Here is a 16897-nt window from a genome sequence, read left to right as displayed (position 1 = left end):
TTATTGTTGTTGGTGGTTGTCATAGCAACGTTGATCCAAAATGGCTGCCACTCCAGGAGGAGAAGATTCTGTATATGAAACTGGAAGATTATCGCTTCTAGATTTGATATTTGAGAAGAATAGAGCGCAAAATAAGGTAAATTATATTCCCTATATCACTCTGTATTTGATATGCTTTCGAACTGGCATTTTTGCTTTACTTTAAACACTTATTAGTTTTTTTTATAAAACTGGCTAAAAAGTTAATTTTGTTGCGTTTTGTTGTTGTTGTTTAGAAACAACTTGTACATCGTTTGGTTTACATATCGAAAATACGACAAGATGTTGCAGATAGAAGAGAAGTAGGAGGTAACTATGTGTTCTCTAAATTTTTGGCGTACCCTATGAGCCTACGACTTGTTGAAAATTTGCAGCAGAAAACTTATTTAACATTAATTTTTACAGCTCATTATGAAAAACTGTTCAAAAACTCTCAAGCTCAGATCCATGGCGAAGCCGTTTCTGGTTTACTTTTAATCTATCCAGTCCATATTGTCCATGTACTTGAAGTAAGTGCTGCATAAAAATACAAACTTCCCATGATATAAGAGTTACTTTAGAAAGATTGAATTTTTTGTTTTGTTTGAAATTTTATGGATTTTTTATGTCTTTTTCGTTTTCTTTTAGTCTTCAGCTAATGTTCTCCAGGAAGTTATTAATGATTTAGCAGAAGAGGAAGAACAGAGCATTGGGTAAATTGGTTAAATATAGTGTATATAGTACCAGAAGATATCATTCCCATATACATATAATTTCCCACTCAATGCTGAGTGGGATTTTCAGTTGATCTTCATAATTGCTATAATTTCCTCAATAAAACAATTGGGATACATCTTCCTCAGACTTTTTTTCACATATATTGGAAATTTCAAAACCCTGCCAGTATGAATAGATAACTTCTGGAACTAAACGATATATTTCTTTCTCATCCCTCTTAATTTTGTTCCATTATTCAATTTATTGTTTATTTGTCAATAATGGTTTTTAATGCTTATATTTAGAGGAATGATGCATAATTCCAGGATTCTTGTCTATTCTGGTGATGTATCCTTTGGAAAAACAGCAAGGGTGTATTGAAGCTAGAGCCAAGAAGGATATCCACGGGAGCTGGGAAACGGATAAGATATAGCACGAGATCCAGGAAACTACAAAAAAATCTTATGTAATTTGGGATACTGGCATTAGCTAGGACTCAAGAATTGCAGTATTCAATGTTGGAGATGTGGGATTTTGCTTTAATATGATTTTCGGGAAAAAACATGAAAAAAATTAATGAATAGTGTGTGATTCAAGATCTTAATCCCTCCTTCTAGAACCTATTGATGCAGTGGCAATCAGTGACCAGTCACCAGAGGGGGCAGGGGTGCTTATATATATTTTTTTGTTTACTGGTTCACCTTTCCCATTCCTTAACTGAATCCTCATCAGCTTCAAAACAGACTATTCACTCAATGGAGCTTTAGGTGTATCAACCAATCAGCTGCAAGAATGCAAGAGTATACGACAAATGAATCCATCGATGTTGCCGTGAGTGACTTCAAGACAATAGTGCAAATCTGAAACTGCAAAAAAACCCCTGGTTATGGGCATATCATGCTATAAAGAATAGTGACATATCTGAGCGGTATTAGATGTGCAATAATTAATGTGTGCATGTTGTACATAAGAGAATGTCATCTTTTCCTTCTACTAGGGACCTTAAAGGATTGACTTGCCAGCTGGATAAATCACCCCTCAAACAACTATTTTCTCATGCATGAGCTGTTATCCTTGGTGTTACCATCCTTGCTAGAAATATAGTTCACTGGTGCTTTTTGCATCCTACGTAGTAACCCTATTTGTGGATAATTATATCTCTTCATCTTGTCAATTCTTCATTTAGGTTATGGAAGCACTCAATCTATTATTAAAACTTGGTGAATATCTGGGAAAGCTTCCAAAGGTATATTATTTAGTTTGAAGTCTCAAAACTCCTCTTAGCTTTGAATTAAACTCTTCAAATAATATTGATGCAGCTTCATGTTAATACTTTGCTTGGCATTATTCCAGTTAAGTTTAAGTAAGACAATGGACCAACTTCCAGAAAAAGTACCTGAACTCCTTGTTAGACAAGGTATGTAACCATTATGTTATTACCTGTATTGTGAATTAATATTGTCATAGGTGCCTCCTGTACACTGTCTTATAGGCTACCCTACCATGTACCATGTTGCCGCAGGTGCCCCATGTAGGCTGTCTTATAGGATACTACCAACCCACCTACCACCTTGCCACAGGTGTCCACAGTATACTACTGTATTATAGGATACCCACCTACAAATTACCACATTCCTGCAGGTGCCGACATACTGTAGACTGTCTTATATGATACCCACCCACCTTAACCACCTTGTCACAGGAACATTCTAACTAGATCATCCATTCAGTAATTGTCAGTTGCATGTACAACATTAAACTATGTTGTCAGTCATCATCCTAGTGTCGTTGTTATGGTCTTTCCATCCTCATGTGTACGTAAGGTCTCTATTGTAAAATGCCAAATGCTGAATGGTGCATAAAGACATGTAAACAAGGGAATTAATGAATTTTTCATTTTGATCTGTCCTTAGATTTGCTAGAATATCTTATCAATTCAAAAGAACTCAGCTCCCCATCAGAATACCTGAAGAGATACACCAAACCATTAAATGTTGTATTAGAAAGTGGTAAGTACCTGTAACCTGAATAATAACTAATAAGACATTGTTGTTGTACTGTCTATATAGACTGACAACACTTTATTTACATTGTGGTTACATTCAAACAATGTATTAGACACATGCATGTCTTTGTAATGCATCTATAACAAGTAACTGTCACTTTCTGATTGATTCAGAGGACACATGCTTTATGAGAGTACACAGCATGGCGCACTCACTTTTTATTGTCTCTCATTATAATTAGTATCTAAAAGAATGACTAATCTATTCTTAAGCATCCTATAAGCTTTAGGAAATCTTAAAGTCCCTACAAAAAACTTGGCACAATATGTGTCACTCAGTTCATCTAAGTTGAATATGACACTGCAGCATTAGACCAACAATCGCTCATTGTCTCTGCATGAGTATCTGAGGATTAATTCCCACCTCAAGTAATATCTGCTACGTCAAATGTCTATTTGTAACTCGATGCAATCATGTCATTTCACATAATTTACATATTTAACTTCACATCAAAATGTTTTCTTTATACTCTAAGAATACTTCATATTCCAGATTTATTTATTGATTTCTAATATCGGTCTATCTCTCTTTCTATTTTAGAATTAGTTTGGCCAATGCAAACAAAGCTATTTCCAGTTCTCAACTAGCTATAGGTTGACTCTTGAAGACTATATAATGACCTCAGTGTAATGTGGCCCTGAAACTCAGCAGCTGGCAATATTGGATGACAAAAGTTTAAAGTAGCTGTGTATATATTTTTGGACAGCATCTAATTTTATACAACTTTCGATTTTTTTTCATATGCATAATAGCAGTTTCAGTAGCAGATCCAGGGGTGGTTTGATAGGTTCAATTGAACTCCACTTTTGTGAGATCTTGTGAAGCCAGTCAAAGCTTCTTCTGCATATACCCAAACCCTGGATTCGCAACTGAGTAATTAAAAATTTCTTTAATGCCGTTCAGGTTTATTGGTAATCACTTTTTCTAGACATATAGTTAAATATGTTTCCTGGAAGGTCGGCATTGGTTCCAGGTTTAAAGAAATAGGACACTCTGTCAGCAAACAGTTTGTCATGTTGTGTTAAAAGAAAGAAAACAAAAGCAAAATCATTATGAGTTATTTTTTTATCTTGTTCGTTACTCTCAGGAAAACTATAAGACCTTCCACGATGCCATATTATAGGCATTGCAATGAAAGATATTCCAAGATGACCAAATAAAAAAATTAAGAATAGTATTAAGGCAACCTGGAAGTAGGGCGCCAATGGGTGGGAACATTCAAAATAGTCATACTCCTTGGAGAAGACAAACTCGTCAATCATACATTTGAAATCAACTTTGTTATTAGTCATAAGTCCTTGAAAAAAATAATTACGATCCCACAGATTGACTATTGAAGATGAAATGCAAGTTAAAAACTGAAGTATTGTTAGTCCTAGGTAAACACGAAATAAAGATAATTTGCTTGAAGCTTCATTATGCTTATTTCTAAAACAATCAGCTTTCTCAACCAAGTTTAGTAATTTGAGAGCATCAGCATCAGCATCTGGAATGGGGATATACCTTTCTGGTAAGTTAGTACCTTGATTCATTGATGGTTGCATTCTTGCAGAACTTCTATAATAACTTTTAATCCTGTCAATAGTTGCTAAACAACTGTAACCTTCATCTGCCAAAGCCACAAAATGGTTTAATACTGAGAAAGAGAATGGCAACTTGGTCCACATGATATCAAAAGCCAGAAGGAACAATGTTTCTCCCAAAAGAATTAGAGGAAAGGACTTTGTAAACCAACTCAATTTCTGGAAACAAACAGAATCAATATAATCATAGAATCTTCTATCAGTCATTTTACCCAAGACTTTTTTCTTCAAACTTTTTGGCTTAAGTGACTGGCATAACTTGGCAGCACCTGATACATTTGCAGCCAATGAACCATTAGGCACAGTTAATTTACTGCAGTCAATAGCAGGGACACATATCAAGTTGTCTTTGGTGACTTGTATGGCAATGCTCCACAAGGCGATGGCCATCATTGCAGCAATGAGATACTTGGATACAACATCCCACCATGGAGTTACTTTCTTGAGATTTTCATCCAATGTGGGAGCATCTGTCACAATCATTTTTGGCAGATTATTTCTAGATCACCTTTGGAAATATAGAGCTTCTTTTAGGGCTTCTGTTTTAACTGAAGTCAAGAATAAGACATGAAAGTCTATAGGGATGGGATGGTGTAAGGCTGCGTTCATAATGTATAGCAGAGGGGGGGCAGGTGAAATCTGTAAATGACAAAAAAATTCTTAAGACCCCCCTTGAAGTCCCCCCCCCCCCCCCGGCAATGTCATAGCTTCTTCTAAAAATTTTGCATCTCCAATTCTCTGAAAAAATTTCAAAACCCCCCATTTTACTGGTAAAAAATGTTCCCGATCCCCCCTAAATTTCACCTGCCGCCCCCCCCTCTGCCATACATTATGAACGCAGCCTAATGTGTGGAGGTGGGGGTAAGCCTGGGAATGGGTGCATGGCTGGCCAAGAAATCCTGACACACACCAACCACCACCATGAAAACATTCTTGTCACTACTAACAAGGAGCAGATGGGACCAATGCTTTTTATTTGAAAGGGGTGGGGGTGGTGTTATCAGTAAAAACTTGAACTTTTGTGGAGGGCCAAGCCTTTTTATTTTGTTTGATGAAAGCTATTTTCTTGTTGACTAATTGCAAGAACATGAATTTATTAAGGGGCAGGGCTACAAGTATTTAAAAACGTTTACTGCGAATCCCCCATTCCCCCGCTCCCCCAATAAAAAACGTATCTTCCCTTATGAGATACTTTTACGAAAATTTCACTAGACTTCCTAAGATTCCACAGCCTCGCTCGCTTTATACTTGTAATATACTTGTTCTCTTGCGAAGTCTCGCCTTTTTGGATAGTATTGACTTCTAATCAAAACCGTTCTACTTCCGTGTTTCAACATATTTTGCACCGATTTTACATATTTGAAAAACTTAACCCATGGTCAAATTCTCTTGTCAATTAGTATCTGTGGACATACGCGATCAACAGCTTAAAATATCAAATGTTTGCTTACCTTAGTGTTTGAAGCTGAAAACGAAACCTTAAAAAGGCCGGAAGTGCAAATAATGATATTACTAGTGAAACTGAGCCCGTTGCTATGAGAATAGCTTGTCAGCAGAATTGCTCAAAAAAGTTCTCATCCGGGACCTCGCATATATTCTTCCCTTTCCCTGTGGCTTTTGGTAAGTAATGGCGGAGAAGAACATTCACTATAAAATCCACGTTAATCCTAGTTTCAGAATTCAATTTTCAACGTCTAACATAAATTTTCACAAAGTTTGGATGTCATATGATGTCTCAGTTTTGTTATTTTGTTAAGTTTTTTAAAATAAATGGTGTTTTAGGTCCCTTATCAAACCTATCATCGTGAAAGGTTTTCATGTTGTAATTCTTGAAGTTTGTATGCCTAGTGCTCTGATCACAATGTCCTTCATATTTTATCATTCATAGACAAGCAAATTTTTTACGACATCGTCTTATCATATTTATAATTTTTTAGATAAGTCTTCAAGATGTAGAAGAGGTATTATCGATGTACCCTATACAAAATTCAGACATTCATATAAGCTAGTCACGTTAAATATTTTTTATAATAGTTTTCTTTTGTTTTTAGGCAATCATGGGGCGTCGACCAGCCCGATGGTATGTTACTGTTCTTTCTAATTTACTGTAAAAATGAATAACAAGCATTTCTGTTGAGTCATTCTGATATGACTTAGCCAACTTTGACGCTGATGTCTTAGAGTAGGACTGCAATAATACGAACATGCTGAGTCATTGTGATAACCAATGTCATAGCCAAGGAATTTCGTTAGACGAGCAGTGATCTTGAATACTGTAATTGGTTTGAAGAAAGTTGTTCGTTCTGTATGAGTACAGTCTAAATGCAGTTATCTACTTTTTCATGGTTGCTGAAGTTTTCCATATTCTGTGGACTCGGTAGTTGAGAGCTGGTTGCTGAAATTTGTTTTTTCGCTGCTGGCAATATATTTATGACTGGTGGCAGTAGAAACCAATTTTACAACCAGTTGTTGTTGAAATGCCTGAGTTTGCAGAATATCAAAAACCGCAGTAAAGAGAGAAAAGCAGAATTGCTGCCCTGTTTTAACTAACTCATGGTCAAAATGTATTTATAGCTATCGCTACTGTAAAAACAAGCCATATCCCAAGTCACGTTTCTGCCGTGGTGTCCCAGGTAAGCTAAACAATTTTTTCTTGAGCTTGACAATCTGTAGAAAACATTAATGTGGGATTAATTGGCTTGCAAGATGGAATCAATATTGGAAAAATAAATTATACAGCTAAGGAAATTGGTCCATATATCAACATCTATCCGTCTGTACATATACAATCATTCCAATATTTGTTATATCTTAGATGCAAAGATCAGGATTTACGACCTTGGTCGTAAAAAAGCAATGGTAGATGATTTCCCCCTTTGTGTTCACATGGTATCTGATGAACTTGAACAGCTCTCTAGTGAGGCTTTGGAAGCAGCTCGTATCTGCTGCAACAAATACCTAGTCAAGAGCTGCGGCAAGGACTCTTTCCACATCCGTGTTCGTCTGCACCCTTTCCATATTGTTCGTATCAATAAGATGTTGTCGTGTGCAGGAGCTGATAGGTGAGATACATTGATATAAATAGTTTATATCTCACCAATGTGATGCAAGTTGTCTAGGTTGTGGTAAAATTGCTCGTAATTTAGAGGAAAAATTTTAAGTAGCTCCTATCCATACATATTACATATTTGTGGGAACAAGCCATCCACAGATGTAGCTTATCTTTAAGCATGTTGGCTTTTTTTGATCAAATGTGTTGACAAAAGCCAATCACAGACAACTTTGTGTTTGCAAAGTCACAGAATTTAATTCAAGACTTGAGGAAAGGCAGTAGTGGTATTCACTTCTAATGCCTACCCTTTGCCTACATTATCAGTTTGATTCTAAGACCCACTGTCACATGTGATTACAGTCATTTGTGAATTCTATCTTGTTCTGCTAGGATTTTTCTCCAGGCTTCTTCATTTTCTCTCCTTCCAGTTTCTTTTTAAAAAAAACTATTCTGAAAGTGGCCTTTGCCAATTTTATTGAACCCTGAAACAACCTCTGAGAGGTTGTAAACACCCGTACCCTTGTCATGCCTCACTGAATTCCTATGTTTTGTCTAATTAAGCGCTTACTATCTCCTTGTTCATCCTAACTATTTCACGGGTATATTATTTGCACTCTAAGCCACTAATACAACACCACCCTTGATTCCAACATTGATAAATGTATTGCTATAACGGTATATCTACTGTATTTTGTATAAATATCCCATGAACATATACGACATATTTCAGTAGAATATGTAGGCTACTATAAGTATAAAGGTTAACAGATACCACTTTGATTTCTAGGCTCCAGACTGGTATGCGTGGTGCTTTTGGTAAACCCCAAGGTACTGTAGCACGTGTGCGCATTGGTCAGGCAATCATCTCTGTCAGAACCAAAGATGGCAACAAGGAACATGCCATTGAGGCTCTCAGAAGAGCAAAGTTCAAGTTTCCAGGACGTCAAAAGGTATCAAATTGAGTTTTTACAGTAACTTACAAATTTCTCACGCGCGGATTGGTTATTTTTTTATCATCAATAAGAGGACAGACAGAAAAAGCTGAAGTCAATTGCGCACTCTTTCAGTTAGTTGTTTTGATCAGCTAAAAATGAGAAGTTTTTATCGTTTTTGTTATTGTAAAAAACAAATAATTGACTTCAGATTTTATGTGTCTGTCCTCTTATTGACAATAAATTTTGCCATACGCCTTGAGGATCCACACCACTTTGACAGTGTGATGACACAATTACCATCAATAAGAGGACAGACACATAAAAATCTGATGTTAAATACTGAATTGTCGATTTTACTTGCTCTCTCTTTCCCAGTCACAATTTTAAAGTTGAATTTGTAGTAAGAGTAAACATCTGCGACTAAAAAGTAGACTTAATTTGTCTTGATACAACTTTTACCTATTTCAGATGTCATTTGAAAGAGTATCATTGCTTTGTTTATCCATTGCACATGAGAAGACACATGATTATAGATACAACTCAAAAAAAGAATTTTATTCTCTAGAGAATGACTCATGGTCTGAAATGGGGAAAACATTGCACCAAGACAATCATTTATGTCCGTTATGGCCTCCAATTTAGCTACTAGTGAAAAATCCACATCATTGGAGAATTTTTTTTTTTTTTTTTTCATCCTTTTTTTCCCTGTAGCTTTTTGTCTCTCGCAAGTGGGGCTTCACTAAGTTCGACAGAGACATCTATGAGAAGTGGCGGGCAGAGGGAAGACTACTACCATGTGGTGTACACGCAAGCTACATCCGTGAACATGGACCACTGTCAGAGTGGAAAAAGCGCAATAAGTAGAACCCTGTATTGATGCTTGTACCATGTTGTGAAAAACATCTAATAAATCTGAATGGAATTGCATTGGGTGTTTGTATTTGGAATTATAAACAATAAAAATGTTAAAGGAAAACTTGAGGGATATGGATAACTCACAGATTGAATTGGAGTTAAGCATAAAGATTTTGTGGAAGGAGGAAAGCCAGAGATCCAGGATAATAACCCTAAATGCAAGGGAAAGTCACAAAAACTCTTGGCTCTTGTGTGATAGAGTGCATGTCATAAATTGAAAAAGTGGTGCAAAGTTTTGTAGGTCTACAGACCACGAACTTAGAAATTGTGCAATTATTTCTTGCAATCAGTCCAGGAATAGCTCAGCTTTACACCATCACATGCCAGTGGCAATGTTAGCTGGCATAACAATAAAATCCATTTATTGAATTCTTTCTCATGCGAAACAAATTAGTGTTGCTCCTGCCATTTAAACAGCTATTACTAGAGTGGTGAAATTTTATCACTGCCATGGTTATTCCACAAAGAATAAAAACTTTGTTTATGCCAGCATAAACACATCCAGAAGCCCTTACTCAGTTGTTACAAGCTGTACTCTTTGGTTTTTTGCTGCCGCCAATCAAAATAAATAGGTCCGTAACTTTAATGTTCTTGACTGGTGGCAGTAAAAAACCAATTTCACAACAAGCCGTTGGAATGTCTGAGTTTGCATGAGTAGTATAGGGGATGGGGGTTCCAGCGCAACGACCACCGGAGGATTAGCCGTCTAAAGTGAATTCCTCGATTCGTACCGCGATTACCCGCATCCCGTGTCTATGTAGTTAAATATGTTAGTCTATATATGGAGTGTTATAAGAGCATATTTTTGCCCATCGTTTCGGCAACCATTTTCGGCTACCTTTTCTACTCCCGCACGGGTATTCCTCGTAGACACATTTTGCGTAGGAAAAGTATTTTTTTTTGTGTCCACTGCGCTGGTAGCAACCCCAGGAATGTCTGTATGGGAGTAGGGAGCGGCGACAAACCGCCCCCATTTCCAAGGGATGCGAAACGCCGCTCTTGGCAGCAAGGGGTCGCGACGCCACTACTATGGAGGAACGAGTCGTTCCCCTTCTACTATCTACGTCGTGGTAGTTGTGCCAAAGTTGCTACGTAGCCCGGTATGCGAATTCCCTGCAAAGTCTTTTGCGCTCTGTAGAGGCCTTCCAAGATCTCCAAAAGTATTTGTGTCGTCCTTTGTTTTCCTAGCATGTAGCCGGCTATGCCTAGAGCTATGTAGAGATACATCTATATACCTATGGACCCACGGAATACCCCTATGGATCCATAGTGTCTGTCCATATCCAAACCCGTATCCACAGATATATATGGCAACGCCCAAAATACTATCCGAGGAAGAAATTGCAGGATTGTTGGAAGATAGAAGAAATGGAGTAGGGCTGCAGAAGGTAGCCAAAAAGTACGGCATAGGCATACCAAAGATACGCAGGATAGAGCGAGAGAATGGTCTGGAGGTAGCGATCCCCGAAAAGCCACCAACTACAGACCTGCAGAAACATTTCCTAGAAGTGCAGGATTCCTTTGCTATAGTCCTGGACGATCTCCAAAGAGCTAGAGAAGAACTACGGGACGCAAAGGAGGAATTGCTAGCCAGAATGGACCAAAAAGATGTGGAAATAGATCCCGAGTTGGAAAATGCGGTAGAGGACTTGTCCGACGAAGTAGAAGGAGTGGACAAAAAGATAGACTGGCAAATGGCCGGCAATGTACTATTTGCAGTCGTAGGCGTGGCTGCCGTCGTTTGGGCGCGCATGCAACCACCCAAAGTTGTCTACTACAGACATCCAGCGGAGGATACGAAACCGCAGAGAAAGTCTAGGATTCCGGAGATGGAGTAGAGACGTGCACTAGCCGGTCTTTCTTCTTTGCTTTGGTAGTCTTTTCTCTACCTATCTTGCAGTACAAGGGCGGCTGCGATGTCCAGTCTATCTTTTGCTCGTCCAAGAAGTGTCCCCAGACCGGAGTAATAGCATGTTCTACCGCGCAGCCCTCCAATACGCACTCTGGACATTTTTCGGAGAGAAACAGGATTGTCCTTTCTTTTTTTCTGTACGTGGTTTTGGCGTATCTCCAGCATTGGTTCTCGCCCTCCTGCATGTGTAGAGCCTGCACGCATTCTTTGTTTGGCGGCGCCGGTACTTCTAGTAGTTTTTCTGGATTTTTGGGAAGGTCTATTTTCCTAGCCAACTCGTAGTACGTATCCAAACCGGGTCCTTCCGGCACGAAGACAGCTGCTACATTGTTTTTCCACTCCAGCAGTATTTCTTCTCCGGGAATAGCTACGCGCATGTTGCCGTCTGCTTCGAACTTCCCAGCCGCAAATGCGTCCAACATTGCTTCTACGGCCCACGCAACGCAGGTTTCTCTACCCCTGCGCAATGCTACGCGGTGTCCCCTCGCAGGCCAAACGGCATCCAAGTCTCTGGGGATCGCATATCCTAGTATTTTGTACTCCCCTGCGGGTATTTCTTGCATTCGGTGTACTTTGGTTCTGCGAGGTACGGAATCCTCCATGCAGAACTCGAGGGCGTCCTGGCCGAAGAACAATCTACGCAGATTTTCTGTTCTCCTGAAAATCGTATCCAATGTTTTCCTGTATTTCTCCAATTCTTTTTCTATTTTTTTTCTGTCCTCTTCCTTCTGCCGTAGGATGGACTGCCTTTGCTCCGACAGTTCTGCGTGGTATATTCTTGTAGCTTCGACCCACTCGTCTCCTTCCAAATCGTCCCGTATGTCTTCCAATCTTTGCTGTCGTTTTCTTTTGGACAGGAAGGAAATCCTGCGGTCCGTAGGCACTTCGGTATTCCGAAAAGACTCTTTTCCACTCCTATCTTTTGTGCCTTCTTCGTGCGCCAAACCCACTCCACGTGTTCCGTAGTTGGGAGAAAATCTGCGATAGTAGGAGGATCTTTGTGCACGCGGGTTGGCTTGTTAGACTCTGCCAACACCGTGGGAGAATCCTTTGTGTAGCATCGCAGCGGTAGTATTTCCACTGGGTCCAATCCACGCACGTCTATGCGGAATATGGGGCATTTGCGCAGGCCAAACTCTGCTATGGTCCAAAGTACGCACTGTTCCCATTTTTCGTTGCCTCGCACGCGTATGCCGGCTATGCGTCCTGTTGTTGCGTGGCAGTACCACGCCAGGAAAATCTCTTTCGTTTCCTCGCAGCAAATGCACAAACATCTATCCAAGTGTTCCGCGAGCGCCAACCACATGTTTTTGGGTGGTTGTACTACGAATATGTCTGCTAGAGGTTCTATAGTCTCCGCAATGGCATTGGTGTGTTCTTTGGAGAAATCCCTGCCGTAGATGGATATTTCCACTCTGCTGCATCCTCTTTTTTGCACGTCTGGATGCAGGAATGTCCTACGCAGGTGGTCGTTCGGACAATCCACGTACTCTGCCAACTTTGCTCCTACTGGATTTTGCACTTCGCCAGCTTCGAAGTTGGATACTATCTTGTTGTATATTTTTGTACGTTTGCCGTCTTCCATCCAAGTACAAACGTGGCTGCCTACTTGGTGTGTATTGTCCAAAATAGCACCCTTGCGTCCCCCCAGTTCTCCTTGCATTTCGTAGCCCAGCTGCAACAATCTGCGCACCAAAGCTTTTCTATCCAAGGTTCCGGAGAAATCCTGTGTGCAGTCTACGGAATAGATACCATATCCGTGCGCATCTAGCAAAGTAGCAAACTTGGGTATCTTTTCCTCTACGTTTTCTATGGACAATTCCGAGGTGTCTACTTTGGCTACGAAAACCGCTTCGGGTTCTCCGTGCAAACTGGACCACTTGGCTGCCATGTGGGAGACGCGATCTACTATTTTTCCTTGTCTGCAGCTGTGTACTATTTGGACATGTAGGAACGTACCAAAGGCTTCCTGTGCCGCAGTGGATATTTTGGAGACCAGCGTTTTTGCGTTCCTGCATATGCGTCCATACATGTCGTTCTCTGCGACAAATCCATAGACAAACACATCGTCTACAAACGGTGGTAGCCCGGATAGCACCTGCAGGCTGGTAGTACCTTCGTTTCCGTGCAAATAGTCGCACTTGGATATGTCGGGCAGTAGATTTCCATCGTACGCATTGTCCAACAGCAAATGTGCTAGCACCCTATTCTTCGCACGTATACCCATCTCCTGCAATGTTGCCGAAATACTCTTTTGCTCTTCCATGTATATACAGGGCGTCGAAGGTTTTTGGCTACTAGTAGAAGGGGAACGACTCGTTCCTCCATAGTAGTGGCGTCGCGACCCCTTGCTGCCAAGAGAGGCGTTTCGCATCCCTTGGAAATGGGGGCAGTTTGTCGCCGCTCCCTACTCCCATACAGACATTCCTGGGGTTGCTACCAGCGCAGTGGACACAAAAAAAAACTTTTCCTACGCAAAATGTGTCTACGAGGAATACCCGTGCGGGAGTAGAAAAGGTAGCCGAAAATGGTTGCCAAAACGATGGGCAAAAATATGCTCTTATAAAGCACTTTACACAGAAGTCATAAACAAACTCTTTACATTCTTCACACTCCATATATAGACTAACATATTTAACTACATAGACACGGGATGCGGGTAATCGCGGTACCAATCGAGGAATTCACTTTAGGCGGGTAATCCTCCGGTGGTCGTTGCGCTGGAACCCCCATCCCCTATACTACTTGCATGATATGGAGAACCACAGTAAATTCAAGGAAATAATCGAGGAAAATATTTTATTCATTTTACTGTGCCCTGTGAGGAATGCCCGTAGGAATTTTAATACACAATGCAAAAACCATTAACCAAGAGACTTTTATTATTGTAATCTTTTTGGGAACACAACATTTGTATAGACTGCAAAATTCGTAGCCATTCTCAGTAAAGACAGTTTGAGAATGCTTAAAACTCAAGTTTTCAGGTAAACGATCCTTTAAGTTGACCTCCTCTGACTTAGTAAAGGTACTTCATGAAAAAATCAAACTAGACAGGGTCTGAAAAAACACACAAAAAGAGCAAGATTAGATCATAAAACCTTTATTTTGTTAGTTAACATTTTCACGGATATATGGTATACAGTATTATATGCATTCTATAAGCATCTTGGAAGTGTTTTGTGTTCTTGTATTTTCTTGTGAAAATAGTAGACCAAAAGAACAATGGTTTGATTTCTCATTTCAACAAATCCTATTATCTTGTCCTCCAAATTCAGCTGCAATGGGAAATGCTGAAGGTACATATTACTGCTATTTTCATTAACAGGCAAACTTGGTAGTTGCTAGCTGCACACTGAAATTTGGTTTTTCACTGCTGTCAATCAAAACTAATCAGTGAGTACTTTCCATATTTTTGACTGACAGTAGCCATGCTTGATCAGAATGAACTTTGTCTGTTTAGGGTCTCCAACAATCTTGCAGTTAAGAGATTCGGTAGAAATTCTTAGGGTAAAAATATTCTCTCCCAAATTTTGTTTTGAAGAGAAACAGCTATCTGGTCAAGTTGTGAATTCACACAATATTAACCCCTCCCCAATGAAATCCACCATCCCCCCTCCCCTCCTGCAACATAATAAATGAACAGTCCTTTACCTGGTAGAAACTATGTTAATGTACATCCAAGGACTTCTTAAGAATTCAACCGCATCTTTGATGGTATTAATCTTCTCTGCTTCTTCATCAGAAATTTCAACAGCTAGAATGAATCATATTACATCTACATTTTTTTTACCTGCGATAACTTTTGACATTGATGCAAGCTTCTACACATCTACTAGACATATTTACATTAAACAACTGAATAAATAGCCAAAGTTGAAGCATTAGTGCTTCTCATCTTCTACTTCCTAGCCTGTTAACCTTCCCTCCTTGAAACCCAACAAACTCCCTTTCAAACTATGAGTTGTCCATGCCCTGAACTTGATCAGCCCAGAGGTCGTTTAAAGGTTCAATCTGCAAGTTAGCAGTGCCCTGACTTAGATCAGCCCAAAGGTTGTTTCAGGGTTCTATCTGTGAGTTAGCCATGCCCTGACTTAAATTAGCCCAGAGGTTGTTTCAGGGTTTGATCTGTGAGTTAGCCTTGTCCTGACTTAAATCAGCCCAGAGGATGTTTTAGGATTTGATCTTTAAGTTACAGTGCCTTTACTTAGATCAGGGTCAGATCCAGGATTTTGTTCAGAGAGGGGCACAAAACCAAAATGAAAACCTGCATCCCCCTGGATCCATCCCTGAGAACTACCATTACACTCCTGAGAACCACCATCCCACCCGAGAACCACCATTCCACCCCTGAGAACCACCATTACACCTCTGAGAACCACCATTACACCCCTGAGAACCACCAGTACTTACCAAATTCATCTTCAAAAGCCATCACAATTTCAACAACATCTAAACTGTCCAAGCCAAGATCTTTAATAAAATGACTTTCAATTGTTACCTAAAAATAACATTAATAAAACGGATGCATCTTAAACTTGTATCATTTCTGCTCTTATAGATGATAATAAGAGATCTTTCTTGATTGATCTCCCCCCCCCCCCCCCTCCCTTCCTCTAAAAAAACCTCACCCCATAGGGAAGAAGTCCTTTTACAGTGTAGATACAGAATAGTGAATCTTTATTGTCCAGTAAGGTACTGACAGCAAATTTGTCTTGAAGTAGCAGGGCTTAAAATAGCGGCTGGTCATTGGACATTGTCCAGGAAGAATTGGAACTACTACTTAAACGTTGAGCTAGAAACAAAGTATGTCTGAGCTAAAACTAATTTGGTGACAGACTAGCTGTTATTTTAAGCCCTCTTTAGTTTTAAGGCAATGTTAGAAGATTCCAGGGAGGGGCTAGCTTTGTGCTTTTGTGTTGATTGGGGTACCCCGGTTGTCTAGACACAAAACTGATGTTATTATCTATTTTGAGGGCACTAATGGTACTGATCTGTTGTGTTTCTCTTGCTGCATAAATGGTACATGTAGCATTTAATCAAACCTTAAGATAAGAAGCTTAATATATTTTGACTTAAGCTTACATAATCAAAAAAATAATTAAGGTTTGATCTACATGCACAAAGTAGACGTTTTTTCTTTGTTACCTACAAACCTGCGTTTAAGAAACTGAATCAATATTTATGCAAAATCTATTTGATACTAACCAATTCGGCGTTGACTTTATCAAAAAGCTTTACCACGTTCAAAGCTCGATCTTGTAGTTCACTAATAGTCATCCCTCCACTAGCAAAGCAACGTGCGCTAACAGGCGATAATCGTGAAACAAACAAACCATGGTTAACGATAGACGGCTGCTGGGAATATTTATTGACAGCTAAAGTAACTCGTGGTGTTGTGGAGACTAAACGGGCAGCCTGCGTTCTTAAAAGAACTGTTGTAAAAACGTTCTTGTTGAACCTCCGAAGCATGTGCGACGCCATCTTGGAAAGGTCTAAATGCGGCAAGGTATCCTGGGACACGATATAAGGGCCTCTCTCATTGGACAAGATACAACAACCAATGAAATTTTAGTTCTTACTTACAGCTACAAAAACTTTCTTAGCTGGGGAGGGGGTAAAATTACATTAAAACAATAATTTATAAAAATATAAAATAGATATAAATCATCAAATTAAGCAACGAAAAAATAATAATAATG

The 16897-nt window shown here is 39.5% G+C and overlaps 4 protein-coding genes across 5 annotated transcripts; 2 read left to right on the top strand and 2 right to left on the bottom strand.

Moving 5' to 3' along the window:
* Positions 1-34: 34 nt before the first annotated feature.
* On the top strand, positions 35-3851 carry LOC116308880 (testis-expressed protein 47). Its single transcript, XM_031719393.2, has 10 exons — positions 35-136; positions 276-348; positions 445-548; positions 667-731; positions 1041-1083; positions 1468-1566; positions 1922-1981; positions 2089-2152; positions 2649-2744; positions 3342-3851. Exons 1-10 carry the CDS (start codon positions 41-43, stop codon positions 3386-3388), a joined length of 747 nt encoding a protein of 248 aa, XP_031575253.2. The 5' UTR covers positions 35-40; the 3' UTR covers positions 3389-3851.
* Positions 3476-5890, bottom strand: LOC116308877 (volume-regulated anion channel subunit LRRC8A-like). Of its 2 annotated transcripts, none has more exons than XM_031719389.2 (2): positions 5836-5890; positions 3476-4892 (listed from the first exon to the last, which is right to left on the bottom strand). In XM_031719389.2, exon 2 carries the CDS (start codon positions 4865-4867, stop codon positions 3707-3709), a length of 1161 nt encoding a protein of 386 aa, XP_031575249.2. In that variant the 5' UTR covers positions 4868-4892; positions 5836-5890; the 3' UTR covers positions 3476-3706. The 2 variants fall into 2 exon arrangements, with proteins under 2 accessions (XP_031575249.2, XP_031575248.2); XM_031719388.2 differs by having other exon boundaries at positions 3476-4932; positions 5836-5879.
* A 436-nt stretch (positions 5891-6326) lies between these two features.
* LOC116308881 (large ribosomal subunit protein uL16) lies at positions 6327-9298 on the top strand. Its single transcript, XM_031719394.2, has 5 exons — positions 6327-6464; positions 6959-7017; positions 7200-7446; positions 8224-8386; positions 9083-9298. Exons 1-5 carry the CDS (start codon positions 6442-6444, stop codon positions 9233-9235), a joined length of 645 nt encoding a protein of 214 aa, XP_031575254.1. The 5' UTR covers positions 6327-6441; the 3' UTR covers positions 9236-9298.
* Positions 9299-14864: 5566 nt separating this feature from the next.
* On the bottom strand, positions 14865-16687 carry LOC116308882 (uncharacterized). Its single transcript, XM_031719395.2, is given in 4 exon segments — positions 14865-14887; positions 14890-14952; positions 15609-15696; positions 16404-16687. Coding segments are annotated over 4 exon segments (450 nt in total). The 5' UTR covers positions 16680-16687.
* Positions 16688-16897: the final 210 nt, after the last annotated feature.

This window comes from Actinia tenebrosa, unplaced genomic scaffold (assembly GCF_029948245.1).
Source record: "Actinia tenebrosa isolate PJP-AT-01 unplaced genomic scaffold, QUT_ActTen_1.0 PGA_scaffold17__23_contigs__length_9995812, whole genome shotgun sequence".
In the NCBI taxonomy this organism is placed as follows: Eukaryota; Metazoa; Cnidaria; class Anthozoa; order Actiniaria; family Actiniidae; genus Actinia; species Actinia tenebrosa.
The sequence above is the reverse complement of the archived record's forward strand: the minus strand, read 5'-3'. Positions and strand labels throughout refer to the sequence as shown.